This window comes from Suricata suricatta, chromosome 7 (assembly GCF_006229205.1).
Source record: "Suricata suricatta isolate VVHF042 chromosome 7, meerkat_22Aug2017_6uvM2_HiC, whole genome shotgun sequence".
Classification (NCBI taxonomy): Eukaryota; Metazoa; Chordata; class Mammalia; order Carnivora; family Herpestidae; genus Suricata; species Suricata suricatta.
The window spans coordinates 73649753-73668458 of NC_043706.1; the positions used below are offsets into that span (position 1 = coordinate 73649753).

At 44.3% G+C, this 18706-nt stretch overlaps 1 protein-coding gene across 2 annotated transcripts in view; it reads left to right on the forward strand.

The window, feature by feature from the left end:
* NT5E (5'-nucleotidase ecto) overlaps positions 1 to 17493 on the forward strand; it is a 41079-nt gene extending 23586 nt beyond the window's left edge. For both annotated transcript variants that reach the window (XM_029944834.1, XM_029944835.1), the window contains exons 4-9: positions 7027 to 7224; positions 7964 to 8118; positions 11578 to 11683; positions 12543 to 12692; positions 14060 to 14260; positions 17043 to 17493. In XM_029944834.1, coding sequence (XP_029800694.1) covers positions 7027 to 7224; positions 7964 to 8118; positions 11578 to 11683; positions 12543 to 12692; positions 14060 to 14260; positions 17043 to 17206 — 974 coding nt within the window. In that variant the 3' untranslated portion in view covers positions 17207 to 17493. The remainder of the gene's footprint in view (positions 1 to 7026; positions 7225 to 7963; positions 8119 to 11577; positions 11684 to 12542; positions 12693 to 14059; positions 14261 to 17042) is intronic.
* Positions 17494 to 18706: the final 1213 nt, after the last annotated feature.

Below are 18706 nucleotides of genomic sequence, written 5' to 3' on the forward strand. Positions count from 1 at the left end.
ATTTCCTCATATGGTAGGTGACTCATATTTTGAAAAACTCAGCTCCAAATGAAATATGACTGAAACAGAGCATAAACAGTCCGAGGGCTCTACCCCTCCTTTAAGGTGCTAAAGTCGTTCCCATGTTCCTCATGACTTGCTCGTACACCATCCTACAGCACAACAGCACAACTGGGTCATCCGTAGCCTTGGTGTGTGGCCATCGATCAGCGTGCCCCGACTGACCTGAAAGGTCCGGTGATCATGCCTGGCTTCCCATCAACGCTGCAGCCTGTCCTTTGTCCCTGTAACTTCGTTCCAGCCAACCAAGTCCTGCAAAACAATACATGCCTTTTGCTAAGTAGACGAATTTAGTTAATAATGAATGACTGGATGAAAGAAGGATTTGGGGATATATATCATAATTTGTTTATACATAAATCTTGAAGTAGATAATTACAGGCTCTGAAAAAATCTGCCTCTGTAGTCTTAGTCATTTATTTCACATTTCATGATTGCTTAGTCAGATGAAACTTGTTCTCATGAAAATATCCAACTCTGATACTCTTGATTTTGAGGGACACACCTAACAGTTGAGGGTAACTCCAGGACACAGGAGGGGATGAAGCATATTTGCCTGTTTAAATAAACTTGCACGGGGGCGCCTGGGTGGCTCAGTCGGTTAAGCCTCCGGCTTCAGCTTAGGTCAGATCTCACCTTCATGGGTTCGAGCCCCACGTCAGGCTCTGTGCTGACAGCTAGCTCAGAGCCTGGAGCCTGCTTCCGATTCTGTGTCTCCTTCTCTCTCTGCCCCTCCCCCTCTCATGCTCTCTCTCTGTATTAAAAATAAATAAAATATTAAAAAATATATTTAAAAAAATAAATAAACTTGCACGGCCTTAATAAAACCTCCTCTGAATTGCTTTTGGAACTAGCATAACTTAAATATGATTAGTAAATAAAAATATCATTAAAATAATACATCCCTTGGAAATTTACATCTTACCCTGCACAGAACCCAACACACACACATGCACACACATGCACAGGCACACGCACACGCACCTGAAAGAAAATTTCACAAAGCATCCGGATTGCACCTCATACTTTCTGTTCTGATATCTAACTTTTTTGAATGCTGGTTACCACCTATCAAATTAACTTCATTGTACTGTAGCTAGCTCATATTTTTCAAAACTCAGCTTTAAATGAGGCATGACCAAAACAGTACATGAACTCCTCCCCCTGCAACGTTGAACCTCATTCCAGGTTCTTCTGAGCACAGCCACTGTGCACTTCGCAGCTGACCCCAGGCTTACCTGACGGCTCCCACATCAGAAATGAAGCGAAGGGGTGAGGCCAGCTAGGCTTACAGAATCTGAAAGCTGCAAGGAAGAGATGTTTTCTCTAAAGGAACTAAATGGAAGAAATAGTTATTACTCCCAAAAACTGCACTGTGCGTAAATGAAATTGTGAGAAGGTCATGTTAAGAAGAGAACCAGCCTCTCTCTCCCCATCCCATTCATTTGGACTCTGCATTTTAACGGGCCATAGTATACTCTGGTTTCTCTTCAGATCAAATGAATCTAAGCCTTTTAACAGTTATAGTGTTAAAACTCTAGTGATAAAACAGTGTTACAATTTTCCTTTTACTTTGTTACATAAAACCCTGTTCTGTAATATAAAAAGTGAATGGGAAGCCTGGTATCTGGAAGGCTAGTAGGCCAAAGGGATGGCTAGATCCTCTGGGGAAGAGAAGAGGGTGGCAGGCAGCTGGGGCATTACTCCTTCCCTGCTCTGTCTCCATCAAGCAGTGTCTCCTGACCTCATGGAGATAAAGCAAAGACATGGGGCCTGGCCCTGCAGGGCAGTAGAGATCCAGAACGCTGGGCACTTGTTGTAGCTTGGTAAATGTTTGTTGAATGAGTGAATGAATTTGTAGTGACGTCTTTCCTACCCTACAACTCCCTTATTTGCTCCAACCAGCCAAGACTGGGTACAGGCCAACAGCCTATACTGGATTTCATGAGGGTTTTGTGCCCACTCTGGGAACCACTCGTGACTCATCATCTCTTTCAGACCTCCCAGTCATCACTGAATGTCCAAGAGTGAGAATTTGAGCAGTAAATCAAAGCATGTGCAAAACAGAGGGCACCATCCAGATGTGGAGAATGTTACGTGGCCCACCGAGTTCCCTTAAGGAAACATGACAGCTAGTGTGTCATGGTGTTAAGGTTGGATACAGAGACAGAGGTAGCTGAGGACACTGTGACTGACCCCTCTGGTTGCCAGAGACCTCTTGGCTGGGAAAACAGGAGAGAGCCCTTGGTCTTAGATGCTTGAAGCTGCTTGGTGTAGCTATACCAGAGGCAGGCAACGGAGCAGCAAACCTGACTGGCTGAGCACCAAACTGTGTGTGCCCTGAAGAGCACCCATGGCCGGGAGCCTGAAGCTGGACTCACCCAGCACGCCTCAGCATGCACTAGGAGCAGTCTCCTTTGTGGCTCGTGTTGCCTCACGATTTCCTGCATGCGGAAGATATCATTGCTTAAAAAAAGAAAAAAAATTAAACCACTTTTGGTTTAACCCACTAGTCAAATCTCTTGTTTTACAAATTTAGGAGATAAATTTAGGCCCCCAGTTTAAGTTGAATGTCTGTCTCTCAAGGTCATGAAACCACATTGAAAGTGAGCCAGCACCAAAACCTATTTTCCTGACTTCCTACCCTGGTTCTGTTTTACAAGCTCCACTCAGCTCATTAGTTGAGAAAATTGAATTGAGGGGAGTTGGAAGAAGGGGTGGGCACTCAGACCCTGCCCCCTCGGCATATGGAGGTCACTACAGGGAAAGCAGAGAAGTCTTGTCTGATCCATGGGAAAGTGTTGGCTGACCTACGTAAACTTAGTGATTTAGCAAACATTGAGTGCGGGGCACACCCAGGAAACACAGCAGCTCCTGCTCTCCTGGAACTTGTCTGATAAGGGATATCGACCCTGATCAGATTCTTTTTAAGTATGCAAACAAATCAATCCTATCATATATAATTACAAAGCGTGCTACCTAAGGGAGAAGTTCCAGATGCTGTGAGAGCACAAATAGGAAGACCTGACCAGCGCTGGGGTATCATCACATGGTGCTGTCTTGAAAAGCTGATGTTTGGGCTGAGATCAGAAAGACATCCAGGAGCTAAGTCGGTAAATAATGATCACTCATCTTTATTGAGCATGACCTGCGTCGGTTTCCCTGGCTGCATTAACTTCTGTAATCCACCCAGCAAGCCTGGAGACTGGTATTGTTATTTTCTCCATTTTATAGAAGACTAAATTGAAGCAAAATGATGTCACAAATGCACACATAGGTCTTTGGCTCCAGGTGGCCCTCCATCGACCCCCTCTGGAGGCAGGCGTGGCCTGGGAGTGAGAGAAGCTAAGATCGCTGACGTGCAGGACGGAGGGTCTAGATGAAGCTGGCAAGGCAGGAAAGGGCCACGTCATGTAGGTTATGATATTCTTGTCAAAAATTGTCCTGTTTTACCTACGACGGTAGGAGATACGTTAAACCAGGGAGCACATGATCATATTTCTGTTTTAGAACACTCACTCAGGCTGCTGTGTGGAGATTGGATTAGAAAGAGGCAAAGAGGCATATAGACCAGTTAGGAGGCCCTTGGAATAACCCAGGCACAAGATAATGCCGACCAGGAGTGTGGCTTGCCTGAGGAAATGTAGAGAAGTAGACAGACCGAGCACTTCCAAGTAAGTTAGAAAAGAGACTCAAGTCCCTTAGAAGCAATGATGTGAAATATGCTAATTACTAATTACTTTTATCCAGTCCTTTCATCAAAAGTATGGAAGTTCTATTTTTTTTTAGTCTACTTAACATGTAATATTATGTTAATTTCAGTACACAGCGTAGTGATTCAGCATCTCTATACATTATGCTGTGCTCACCACAACTTGTAGGTACCCTCTGTCACCTTACGAGGCTATTATGATGTGATTGATTATGTTCCTTATGCTGTGCCCTTTATTCCTGTGACTTATCCATGTCATAACCAGAAGCCTGTATCTCCCACTCCCCTTCACCTGTTTTGACCAACCCCCACCCTCCTCCCCACTGGCAACCATCAGTTCTTTCTCTATATTTATAGGTCTGATTCTGCTTGTTTGTTAATTTGTTTTGTTTTTTAGATTCCACGTATGAGTGAAATCATGTGGTATTTCTCAGTCCAGCTTATTTCACTTAGCACAATACCCTCTAGATCCATCCATGTTATTGCAAATGGCAGAATCCCATCCTTTTTTTATGGCTAATATCGTGTTGTATATTTGTACCACACAGGAAGCATGGAAGTTCTTACACCAGTCCCTGTACACAATAAAATTGTAGCAAGGACTGCTTTGAAACATTCTATAATAATTTAGCCAACTGAAAACTATGGCCTGCTCCCTAGCACCTCTGCCACATGATCCACCATCTTGGCCCCTTCTGCCTACTGGCAGGGCAGTTGTCCAGGTCTGTACTTGGAACTGTCACATTCCTGGGGAGCGCTGTGGCCAAGGCCCCCAGGACAGAGCCCCGGTGGGTCCCGTTAGACATTCTCACAGTTAGGAAAAACCCCACCTACTAACTCTAAATGTCAGCTCACAATTCCTTGGCTTGCCCATGTTTGGTTCCCAGATTATTTACTTGCTAGATGGCTAGAATGGAGTTCTGGTGAAGAATTTCTCTCCTGCCAAGATGACAAATTGGGTTTCTAAAGACAGATCTGTGGCTCCGTGTGGAAATAATATTTTGAGCATGAGCATCTTTGGCTGAATAGAATAGTATGGATAATGTTAAGCCCTGGATGGCTTTCTCTGCCAGTGGTTTTCTAGGGTTGGTAAGTTAGGGAAGCAGAGAGCACTCGGCTGTGGAGGAGACAGAGACTAGCCAAACTGGATCAGCTATTTCCTCAGCCACTGCAAGGATCCTCCTTGTTCCTGATTAAGTTCCGTTAAGAAGCAGAAGACACACATCTTATGTTCTAACAAAAGGAACATCAAGGCCTTTCAGAACCAGAGAATGTCCCCTGTCAGACTGGAGCTGGGGTTAGAAGCTCCTATTTGGAGAGTGTATGCTGATTTGATGAGGCATTCGACCGGATCCGCCTCGAAACTCCGATACACTCATTTTGTTTGATTATGTCTTTGTGAGGCAGAATAAGAAGGGCTAAAGAAAAAAAAAAATGGCTTGCCCTTCTCTGGGGTTTCCAGGAAACTGTCAAAGTCCTTTCTGAAACGGACAGTGCTTTTTCCTCTTGGACGAGGCATTCTCCGCCATCTCGTGGACATGTTGGGAACTGCACCTCCCAATCGCACCTGCATCTCTGGGCTCAGAGGAGAAACTACTGTCCTTAACTTTCCCCAGGTGAGGAGATGAGACGGGGCTACCACACCCGCCCCGGTCCAGGCTCGGGCTTGCCCAGATAGGAACCAGCACAGAGTAGAATGAGGATGATGCCAGTGTTCGCCTTCCCTGCTACTCTGCAATGCGTGAGATCATCTATACCTGTTAGAGCCAACCCCTGCCAGTCACCCATCAGGCTGGACAACACAGATGGAGATGGGGCAAGCCCTGCAAGGGGCCTCTAGTCAGGTGCTTCTGTAAGAGTAGAGTTCCAAAGCTTTTGTCTTTTTTCTTCTTTTTTTCCAGAGGGAGCAAGGAAATGGGAACTTAAGGTGGGCAACAGCTGTTTCCTACTTCTGAGGTGCCAGTATTTGCTGCACTCCTGCTCTCTGGTATTGAGCTGGAATGGGGGCTGCTTCATAGGAGCAGAGAAGCAGTGGGGCTTTCGTAACATCCGCCCCAGCTTGTCTTGGGCGAGAGGAGAAGCCCAGAGACAGCTTGGGGTGCAAAGGTGCAACACCGGGTTTAGTGAGACGAGCAGGCGTAGGCTGTGTGGGCCAGTGGAGAGAACAGAACCTCCAGCCTCACAGCCCGCTTTCAGTCTGCTCTCCCTCACATACCAGCCACACTGTGCATAACACACGCACCATTGTGACATCACCTTGGGCACATTGCCTAAGACAATCAACGTTCTCATCTGTAAAGTGGAGATGGCAAGGGAAACTGCCTCATGGAATGCTTAGGGCCTGGCTCTCGGCCAGCTCTCCTAACTTGTCCATATGAGTAACCAACATGCGGAAGTTTCCTGGGCCCTCTGTAAACCTCTAGTAGGAGGGACCAGTCAGGGTGTTTGAAGAGTGAGTAGAAACAGTGATGGGTCAAGGGTATCTGTCCAGGAGGCAGTGGTGGGGGGAGCTGCTCAGCCTCTGCTGGGTGATGGGTTGGCTCCCAGGCTGTCCCAGGGACCCCTTTGAGACAGAAGTCAGCAGAACCAGACCCGTCTGAGGTTTGGCTGGGTGAGTTGTGTGTGTGCTTGTTTGACTGCCAGGGTGAATGTGACCTTCTGAAAGGAACTCAGATTTTAGCAGCAAAACCTGAGGACAGGCTCTGTCATTTCTGCCCATGTTCCACTAAGGATCCTAAGCTCTAGAGTATTGTCCAGGGTTTCTAGAGATTGCCATCACCTCGTAAGGGAAAAAAATACACATTTATTATCTGTGTGCTAGGAAGGTTAGACAGCCCTATGAAATAAGCATCATTATTTCTCCCATTTTACAGGTGAGGAAACTGAAATACAGGGAAGTGAAGTGGCCTGGCTGGTCTAGCTGGCTTTTGAGAACTGAGGCTGGGTCAGGGTAGAGGTAGGATCATCTTGGCAGCACCGCATTTTGTGTCCCCCACTGCACCAGGCATGGGGCCATGGACATGGGAAGAGCTTACCAAACACTTGCTGAGTTGAAAATGGAAGGATTCATGTGCTAAACGGGCCTTCAGAAACCGGGGCAGATGCCCGAGCGTGGCTCTGAAAGACCAGCTCTGTAGGGCAGCAGCTAGCACATCATCAATTCAGAATTCCCTGTCATCTGGCCAGTGGCCCACTGGCCTGCAGCCCGCTGTATACAAGGACTGACTCGCTCAGCTTTGGCTCTTCTATTTTAGGCACTCCACCTTCCAAAGAGGTGCCGGCTGGGAAGTACCCATTCATAGTCACGTCCGATGATGGGCGGAAGGTTCCTGTGGTCCAGGCCTATGCATTTGGCAAATACTTAGGCTATTTGAAGGTTGAGTTTGATGAAAAAGGAAATGTCCTCGCTTCGCATGGAAATCCCATTCTTCTCAACAGCAGCATTGCAGAAGGTGGGTGAATGATGGCTGGACTTTGTTCTTGTTGTTAATGTTTCAGGGCAAGACTGTAATACCTTTAAAGAATTGAATTAAGTTTGCCCTCTTCATGGATAAGAAGATTGAAAAAACACTCAAATGCCCCAAATCCCGTTTGCTTCCCCAGTTCCTCTCAGCATCAGACACGATGTCACTGCTTCTTGTGTCTTTTCAAGCTTTGTCCAGCTGTAGGAAAGCCACTCAGCTCCTGTCCTCTCTCACCTGCCTTTCACTGCTCACCATGATTGGACCAGGGAGAGATGGGCAGTGGGGTGCCCTGCAGAGCCTGGGGCCACAACACAGACCCTCTCAATAACCAGAGCCAGAGGCCAGGACCACACAGCGGGACCTCAGAAGGCCCTGTAGACCTGCCCTGGGGACCTTTCATCACCCCCACTCTTCCCTGCACCCCCATCACTAATACTATCCCAGATGGGTCCACAGGTGCTCATTCAGGTGTTAATGTTAGGATACTCAGTGCATCTTTAAATTCAGATCCATTCCTAGTCTTATTACCAAGGAACAGAATTTTTCTGAGGAAATTTTACAATCAAAACTAAAATGTAGACAAATATGGTAAAGAAATGTAGAGTCACAACAAGTAAGTTAAATGATCTTTGATTCCTTCTCCAAAATTTAGGCCAGGGTGAGATCTGCCTTACCAGCGAGCTGATGTTTTTTGTTTTCTGTTTTCTTTTGTTTTGCTTTTTTCTAGATCCAAACATAAAAGCAGACATTAACCAATGGAGGATAAAATTAGATAATTATTCTACTCAGGAATTAGGGAAAACAATTGTCTATCTGGATGGCTCCACTCAGTCATGCCGCTTTACTGAATGCAACATGGGCAACCTGATTTGTGATGCCATGGTGAGTGGTCCCCAGGGGTGCAGGGCCTGTGCCTGAGGGGACAGGGCAGGGAAGAAGGGCGCAAGGAGGGACAGCCTGTTACAAAATGAGGGTCTTTAAAAATTGATGCTCAAAGAAAAGCGTGGGGTGGATTCATATGAGCACCTTGGAAAGGGGCCTGAACTAGACCAGTTGACAATCACTTTATTGCTTTACATGAACTGAAAGCTTTATTGATAGGTATTCACCTTGGATGCCTGAATTTTGGATGTTGCTTTCCTTTTGTTAGATGATCTGAATACATGAAACTTTACTGCTCTGAAAATGTAGATACAGTCGATAAAACACGCTGTTTAGGCCTAAATTGGCTGGAGTGTCTCACCGATCTGCCCTCTTGGATCCAGAGAACAAGGCCTTGTGTGACTGAAAGCCTTCACAAGCAGGAATGATGACATGCAGTTAAAGTAAGTCCTGTGGCTAAACAGATCACCCAAGAAGACACCCCACTGTGTACCTGTCAGCAGGCAGACTGGCCGTTGGCAGCACCTCAGGGCCTGTGCTGAACCAGGGTCCCCAGGCCAGACTCAGCACTGCCATGAAAGCCCGCACCCAGGAGGCTAATTTTTGTCTGTGCTAGGCCCGGTGCCTGATACCTGGAGCCCAGAGCCTGACGCACCCACTCTCAGTCACTGACTGCCAAGTAAATGACAATGTTCACACCAAGGTCAGACCAGTGCTGGCTCTTCAGCATTATGCAGTCACACAAAAGATGCGACTAGACACTTTTTGCAGGTGACATGTCTACATGGAAAATCCAGAAGACTGCTGGGACTGATACATGAATTCAGCAAAGTCATAGGGTACAAAATCGATGTACAGAAATCGCTTGCATTTCTATACACCAATAATGAAACAGAAAGAGAAATAAAGAAACTGATCCCATACACAATTGCACCAAGAACCATAAAATACCTACAAATAAACCTAACCAAAGATATAGAAGATCTATATATTGAAAGCTTATGAAGGAAATTGAAAAGACACAAAGAAATAGAAAAACATTCCATGCTTATGGATTGGAATAATAAATATTGTTAAAATGTCAATACTACCCAAAGCAATCTACACATTCAATGCAATCCCCATCAAAATTGCACCAGCATTCTTCTCAAAGCTAGAACAAACTATCCTAAAATTTGTATGGAGCCACAAAAGACCCCGAATAGCCAAAATAATATTGGAAAAGAAAACCAAAACGGGAGGCATCACGATCCCAGACTTCAGCCTCTACTACAAAGCTGTCATCATCAAGACAGGATGGTATTGACACAAAAACAGACACATACACCAATGGAATAGAATAGAGAACCCAGAATTGGACCCACAAGTGTATGGAAAACTAATCTTTGACAAAGCAGGAAAGAGTATCCAGTGGAAAAAAGACTGCCACATTAGCAGATGGTGCTGGGAGAGCTGGACAGCAACATGCAGAAGAATGAAACTAGACCACTTTCTTACACCATACATAAAAACAAACTCAAAATGGATGAAAGACCTAAATGTGAGACAGGAAACCATCAAAATCCTAGTGGACAAAGCAGGCAACAACCTTTTTGACCTTAGCCACAGTAGTTTCTTGCTTGACACGTCTCCAAAAGCAAGGGAATTAAAAGCAAAAATGAACTATTAGGACCTCATTAAGATAAAAAGCTCCTGCATGGCAAAGGAAATAATCAACAAAACTAAAAGGCAACTGACGGAATGGGAAAAGATATTTGTAAATAACATATTGGATAAAGGGCTAGTATCAAAATCTATAAAGAACTTACCAAACTCCACACCTGAAAAACAAATAATCCAGTGAAGAAATGGGCAGAAGACATGAATAGACACTTTTCCAAAGAAGACATCCAGATGGCCAACAGACACATGAAAAGATGTTCAATGTCACTCATTATCAGGGAAGTACAAATCAAAACCACACTGAGATACCACCTCACACTGGTCAGAGTGGCTAAAATTAACTCAGGAAACAACAGATGCTGGTGAGGATGTGGAGAAAAGGGAACCCTCTTGTACTGTTGGTGGGAAACTGGTGCAGCTGCTCTGGAAAACAGTGTGGAGGCTCTTAAAAAAATTAAAAATAAGACTTCCCTATGACCCAGCAATAGCACTGCTAGGAATTTATCCAGAGGATCCAGGAGTGCTGATTTATAGGTGCACATGTACCCCAATGTTTATAGTGACACTTTCAGCAACAGCCAAATTATGGAAAGAGCCTAAATGTCCATCAACTGACAAATGGATAAAGAAGATGTGGTTTATATATACAATGGAATACGTTTGGCAATGAGAAAGACTGAAATTATGCCATTTGCAGCAACATGGATGGAACTGAAGTATTTTGCTGAGTGAAATAAGTCAGTCAGAGAAAGACATATACTATATGTTTTCACTCATATGTGGATCTTGAGAAACTTAACAGAAGACCATGGAGGAAGGGAAAGGGGAAAAAAAAGTTACAAACATGGAGGGAGGAAGGCACACCATAAGAGACTCAAATACAGAGAACAGTCAGGGTTGATGGGAGGTGGAGGAGAGGGGGAAGTGAGTGATGGGCATTGAGGAGGTCACTTGTTGAGATGAGCACTGGGTATTATATGTAAGCGATGAACCATGGGGAATCTACCCCCAAAACCAAGAGGACACTTTAAATACTGTGTGTTAGCCAATTTGACCATAAATTATATTTTAAAAATCATAATATTAAAGAATAATACTATGGGGGGGGGGAAGTAGCTAAAGAGTATCCAGTATGGGAAAGTTTAGAGAAAGGTCTGGAAGGAACAAGCTGTTAGCAGTGCTTACCTCTCTTTTAAGAGGCAGAGGCAAGTGTTAAGAAAACTTTTGCTTTTGCACTATTTTTTTTCAAATGAGAATATATTCGTTTTATTTCTTGTAACTAAACACATAGTTTGTAAAAGAAAAGAAGGAAACGGATTTCCCATTTCAGGAGGCCATCTTTGTGCCTCCAAAATTGCCAACTTGGGAATTTGACATGGAGGCCAGGGATCTATCTTGTTGGCCTGAGGTCTGGAGTGGAAAAGTTTTCAGGTCGCGCCTTCAGGAGCAGCTGTGGGGCCTGGAAGAGGTGCGAGAAGAGAGGCGTGGCAGCCCAGTCTGCATGGAGACCCTGGCCTGACACAATGGCCAGTTCTGCTAACGTCCACTGGCTTGAGAGTAGAAGGTCTTAGGTATGGGGGCTCAGGGCTTGCTTCTAAGAGCCTGACATGGGACTGGCCACTATTTCTTATTTTTGCTTCTCAGAACATTAAACTAGTTCTGACTGATTATACTATGGGAACACAGGAGCTGGGAAGAAGCAACTTTATTTCCATGGTAGAGCTAACCAAATTTCTAAAACTGATCCTAAGGAAGAAGGTCTAGAATAACTAATGTAAATTCATGCTACCATTTCAGATTAACAACAACATTAGACACTCTGATGAGATGTTCTGGAACCATGTGTCCATGTGCATTCTAAATGGAGGTGGCATCCGGTCACCCATTGACGAGCGGAATAACGGTATGCTTCCCAGGCTTGGGGTGTCATCTCGGTGTCTCTCTCTGACCGTGCCCCTGGACAGCCTCATCTCATCTTTCTTATCATCCATGTACCACAGTGTCCGTCTCTTCACTTTCAGTTAACTGCTCCTCAAGCCAGTGCCTAAGCAGAAGGGCACACACATGCCTGTGTCTTCTCATGTGTGTTCACACACAGAGTGGAGAGCTAGGGTAAACGGAACCCAATCTTGATCTAAACTTCTGACACACAAATACTAATTATTGCTGATTACCAACAGCCTCCTCCTTGATACCTGGAAAGAGAAAGAGACAGATTGCCCATGGTCTGTGCTGGAAAAAAACACCCTGCTGGATTAAATTCTTTTAGTGCATTTACAGACATTCTGGATCTTGGATGGTAAAACAAACCAACTAGTCAGATATTCAAGACACTCTTGCAGTCTTCCCTGATATGCTGTCAGACCAGGCAGTCTCAGTGTAAAGCCTCAAGCTCATCGCATGGTCAAACAGGGACAGGTAGCAGGGACACACTGCCTGTCTGGAGGAACTGAGCAATGCTTAACACCCACTGCAGATCCGGCCGTAAGTCAGAGATCCAGGGTAGCGCACTGGTGACTTTGGAGCCACAGCCATTTATGAGAGCCTGCCATCTTGCCCAGTGGTAGAGAGCACGGCCAGAGGCCTCTTGAATCCACCCCCTCCCTGAGTGTCAGGAAGCACTCACACAGCTGATGCTGTCCCAATAGCCTTCCCATAGCCTCTTATTGCCCTCGTCTCCACCAACCCTAAAGGAAGCTCACCTTGGGGTAAGCTTATTCTCAAGCTGTTTTCCTTCTTGCGTCATCTACAACTACCCTCAGGCACAATTACCTGGGAGAACCTGGCTGCTGTGTTGCCCTTTGGAGGAACTTTTGACCTGGTCCAATTAAAAGGCTCCACCTTGAAGAAGGCCTTTGAGCACAGTGTGTATCGCTATGGCCAGTCTACTGGAGAATTCCTGCAGGTGGGCGGTAAGTCACCTTTTGAAGTAAGGTGGATTTTTCATGCTGGTTGGCTTAGGTCCCCACTCACCAGGACCTCCATTGAAGATTTGTTTAGGTTTTCCCCCCACCCAACACAAGTGCATAGTCTCTCAGTGGTCGTGGGCTCCCAGACCAACTGAGATAAGGTCAAGGTCAAAGCCTCAGTGCCCTGGCAATGAGCAGTATTTGCTATGCCTGCTTTGGATGTCAGATGGACCCACTATAGGAGCTGGCCCTCCAGATTCTAAGCAGGTCAGCTGCCTTGAGGTCTAGTTTTTATTAAAATCTTAGTTGTTTAAACACTTAGTATTCTTTGTTAGAAAACCAAACCAAAACCATCTTACTCTGTTCTATTCATAATTGCCTGGTATCATGCTGAGGTTCAAAGGAACTCAGTGTCCAATCAGGATTAGCAAGGATGATTTCTGGGAGCGGCAGCCAACTACATAGACACATCGGGACCCCTAGTTCCACTGTGACCTGGGACAGGTCTTCAACTTCTCTGAATGTTCTGAGAAAATCTGCCCTGCTCATCGGATGGATCACAGTAAAAACTGAATGAAAAGAAATGCTTCCCAAATTGCAAGGACTTCTCAAACATTTTTGTCAGTAATGATTTCCACAGTCCAAAGAATTAATCATTAATAACTTTGACACCATATTTTGCCCCCCCCTTCCATTTTTTATACTGTAGATGATGGGCCTCACTTGATGGTGTGATTACTTTGTCCTCCTTCTACAGAACCCCCAGCTCTTGGGTTGAGGGGGAGCTGCAGATGGTGGTGGAGCCCTGGCCTGCTGCCTGTGGGGTAACCCAGATAATTCTGCATTTTTCCAGAAGAGAGTTGGGGGGACAGCAGGGTTTTGAATGCTCCATCACAGTTACATGGGTAACTGGTAGCTGGGTAGTTACATGTTTTGTGAAAGTCGTCTAAACCCAAATTATTATCATTTAGTAGTCCTCAAAATTAGAAGAACTGTTCTGCACCTCTTATCTATTTCTCATTTTCCAAAGCCATTGAACCAGGTTGCCAAACAGTTCACTTAGGATTTTAAAAAGATGTGGTTTCTCGCTGCACCGTTACCCCAGCCCGTTCTGAGCCAGAGCCTGTTTCCTCCCAATGGCTCCCAGACCTCCCAGGACTCAAGGATAAACCTAACAAAGAAATGCAAATGCATTCTAACCAAATGCTGCAATGTCACCTCAGCACTCTTGCTGAAATTTCACTGAAACTCAAACCCAGTGAAAAACAAGCCCAGTGCCCCAATTCCAGATTTTGGCCATTATCTCTTTGTTAGAAAACAGAAAGGTCCTTCTGGATCCAGTGAAAACATAGAGACTATTTCTTTTCTAGGAATTCATGTGGTGTATGATCTTTCCCGAAAACCTGGGGACAGAGTGGTCAAATTAGACGTTCTTTGCACCCGGTGTCGGGTGCCCAGGTACGAGCCTCTCAGAATGGATGAGATGTATAAGGTTATCCTCCCAAGCTTCCTTGCCAGTGGTGGAGATGGATACCAGATGATAAAAGATGAAGCATTAAGACATGACTCTGGTAAGCACAAGTGTCTCTTCCTCTCCCTGCAAGTCCTCAAGAGCAACAAAACTAGTCCAGAGAGGGGAGCTGTTCAGGACACTAGGACAGCAGTGCCAGAAACCTCCTGCCCCTGGGTTACTGACTCCCTCCTGCTTTGTTTGTTCAAAAATAGCAGCACTTCATTGAAGAATGTGCCTGCCCCTCCTCAGCACGCAGAGCCACCCATCCAAGCCCAAAATGTTTTAAAACTCTTTTAAGTATGTATAAACAGCGATTTAAATTCTGAAATATCAATGAGTTTTGCACTGAATGAAAAAACCTCATCTCTAGAACTTTAGATTGGATCTGGAAAACCCTATAAATTTTCTTAAAGCTTTTAGTATGAGAAGGTCAGATAGGAGTAGATGGGATATGCTTCCCTCCCCCTTCACAGCACATTGGGTTCGTGGAGCAAATGAAAGGAACAACCGCACTTGACCTTAGTCAATAATTTTGGCAGCATTTAGGGTCATTATACCCCAACCTCACTTTTAAAAATCAATTATAAGAACACCTTCATGTGGAAGTCCATTGAATGGTAGATTTGAGTCCCACAGAGGCCCGGAGGATACCACCAGCATGGGGTCATTTAAAAAAAAAAAACAAAACCCTTCACATGCATGAAGCCCACTGACAGAATATACTGCGCCTTCCTCTTCTCGGGGCAGAAGCCAGTGTGCTTATAAAGCATGTGCTCGGCTCCTCTGCATTTCCAGAAAGCAGCTCTGCGAGCTCCTCCCCAGCTTTCCTGTGGTGGGTCTGTTATTTTATGCTCTTGTTTCAAGGAGGGTGGAGAGCAAGGCAAGGGCAAAGGAGGCAGCCTTTCCTGCTGGGAAAGACGCTCGCTGCTTCTGTCCACGCCATGAGAGACGACGGAAGCGCAGGCTTACAGGGGTGTCCCCTTGAGTCCCGCATGAGACGGAGGCTGGGGGCTGTGCAGACTGATTAAGCCCAGACTGAGTTTTAGAGGGGAGCTCACAGAGACCTTGGCCCTGAGGGTTCTCAACCCTAGCTACATATCAGACTTAGTTGGGGAGCATTTTAAATTAAATACCAATACTTTGGCCCCAACTTTGAAGAGATTCCAATATAATTGTGTTGGGGAAAAGACTCTGCCCGTGATTCTAATGCAGGGATGAGAGAGAACCACTGCAGAGTGTTCTTTTTTTAAATATTAGTAACATTATTTTTTTATTGAGGTATAATTGACATATAACACATTCTAATTTCAGGTATACATGGTTTAATATACATACATATTGTAAAATGATCATCGCAATGTCTCGTTAACATTATAGTCAACATTTTTTTTCTTGTGATGGGGACTTTTAAGATCTGCTCTTGTAGCAACTTTCAAGTATGCAGTACAGCATGGACTCTAGTCATCATGCTGCACATTACATCCCTAGGACTGACTTGTGACTGGAAGTCTGGATTTTTAACCCCCTTCACCCATTTTGCAACCCCCCCACCCTCGGCAATTGCCAGTCTGTTCTCTCTCTATGCAAGCTTGGTTTCGTTGCTGTTGTTTAATTCCACATATGAGTGAGAGGAGATGGTATTTGTATTTCTCTGATAGATTTCATTTAGCACAATGCTCTCAAGGTCCATCCATGTTATCACAGAAGGCAAGATTTCATTCTTTTTTACGGCTGAATAGTATTCCATTATGTATGTGTGCATCACATTTCCTTTATCCATCCATCCACCCATGAACACTTAGGTATTTTCCCTATTTTGGCTACTATAAATAATGCTGCAGTGAACATGGGGGTGCACGTTTCTTTTTGAATTAGTGTGTTTTCTTCAAATACTCAGAAGTGGAATTGCTGGATGATAGTGGTTCTATTTTTTATTTTTTGAGAACCCTCCATACTGTCTCCCATAGTGACTACATCAATTTACATTCCCACAAATAGTGCACAAGGGTTCCCTTTTCCACATCCTTGCCAACACCTGTTATTTCTAGTCTTTTTGATAATAGCCATTCTAAACAGAGAAGAGAGATCACTGTGGTTTTGATTTGCATTTCCCAGATGATTAGTGATGTTCAGTATCTCTTCATATATCTATTGGCCATCTGTAGGTCTTCTTTGGAAAAATGTCTATTCAGATCCTTTGCCCATTTTTTAAATCAGATTGTTATTTTTGTTTTGCTTTTGAGTTGTAGAAGTTCTTTATATATTTTGGGTATTAACCTAACTGCTTATCAGATATATGATCTGTTCAGTGGTATTTTTAAAACAAAATTTTGTCAGGTCCCTATGGGTTTGTTGTAGTTATAGGCAATTAGTATTTCTTTATCAGGTGTCCTGTCTTTTGGAAATGAAGTCTCCATTGTCTCACTGTCAATTATGCAAAAATGACTTCTGACCAGGCACGCAGAAGGAGGCAACTTTTATGTCTCAACTAATTGTTCTCAATCGGTTCCCTAATGCTCTTGTTTTGGAGTGGTTCAAAAGCAATAATAAAGGCCAACCACCTTTCTTGAGTTATCTCACAGCTGACTCTATCCCCTCCAGTTACCTAGTAGTCAACAGTGGGCACCAGTTCACATCTGGAACATGAAAAGCAATCAAATTCTTTGCACCTGTAATCACCACTCTTCTTGTCTTTTGTGACATTTTATCCTCGCTTATGAAAGTAGTATCTTCCCTCCTATAATTACAAAGGACTTTAGAGAAATACATTGGTTTCCCCTTCTTACTCTTAATTGGTACTTACTTATTCTGTAATTAAAATAATATATATTTTTTTCTAGGTGACCAAGATATCAATGTGGTTTCTGGATATATCTCAAAAATGAAAGTAATTTATCCAGCAGTTGAAGGTCGGATCAAGTTTTCTGCAGGAAGTCATTGTCATGGAAGCTTTTCTCTAGTCTTTCTTTCCTTTTTGGCAGTGATCATTGTTTTATACCAGTAGCCAAAAATTCCTCTTGCCATTAATGTGAGGAACTGCATTGTTTTTTTTCAAGTGAGATTGAAGTCTGCATTTTAGGAACTGCCTGGGTGAGGGTACAGACCATCTTTGCGGGCCCCTAGAAGCTGAGCTTGGAGGCTTGTAAATGAAGACACTGACATCATCACTCAGGATCAGCAAGTCACTGACCACACAGGAAAAAATGAAAATGAGCCCTTTGAGGGGAAAGCCAACCATCTTTAGTTTACATATGCAAATTTTAATAAAATTTTATTAACAGTTTTAAACCATGGAAATCATTTTCTCCTTTATATTCATTTTAATCCACCAAACAACTGATGTTTACACAGAACTTTATCATTTACAAGGGAGTTTTAGGCACATTATCTTATTTGATGCCTGTAACTTTATTTGGTGGGCAAGGCACGTGTTTTTTCCCATTTGGCAAACAGGAAACTGAATCTCAGAAAGAGCTGACTTGTTCAAAGCCATACAGCGAAAGGTGACAGATCTAAGACCTGCACCCAGGTCTTCGGACCTCAAGTCCAGCACTCTTTCAAGTACATCCAGTTGCTGTTCAGAATGATACGTGATGGTCTTCTCTGTTCATAACTATCAACAGTATCAAGCTCCTAGATGACAAGTCTCTGCTTTATTTCAGATCTCTAACTTTTCCCTTTTTAGATCCTGTTGTTAAATTGAGTTTCATGGACTAAACACAGGGTGGCATTCCCTCCTATACCACCCGTGTGCCTTTAACAAGTCAGGGTACAAATTGTGCAGCAGGTGACGGGAAAGGCCAGAGCCCGCAAAAAATAGTCCGGGGGCAGGGAGAAAAGAAAAGGAAGAACAGGACACCCACAACATATATACATTAAGGAAGAAAAAGAGCTGAAGCGCATTTAGATCTGTTAAAGAGATCTGCTAAGGAGTAGCAGCAGAGTACCTGACACATGGTATTAGCGGTTAACAATTTTATGAGATCCCTTCAATTCTGCCTCTGTGCTCTTTCCTCCCTTCTTTCTAATGTGAAGGTATACGAGAACCTTCGGAGATAAGGTGGAATTCTAAACTTGTACCTGTCCTCCCCAGCAAGAGGCCAGCAGTGTCCTTACCCTGATCGTTCTACTCTCTCTGCCCCCTCTGCCTTCTCATCCCCCACCCCAGTGATGGAAAACCCGAGGGGAGACAAGGGTTGATTTTTAAAAGTGGTATATATAAAAAGTTTGGAGTCAGATCTGCTTGCAAATCTGGACACTCTAAGTCATTCTCAAGTATGGATATGAGAACTCTTCCTGGGAGTGAGCCCCTGAATGGGTGCTCAGGAAACACCCAGACTGATGAAACGATTTATGCCCAAAAGAACAAATACTTGCTAAGGTGGTTGTGAGACCATGTGAGCCTGCTCAGCATTGCACAAATGAGTCAAGGAGAAATGGGAGCCTTCATCTTAGAAAATGGTGAGCAGGGGCGCCCGGGTGGCTAAATTGGTTAAGCATCCGG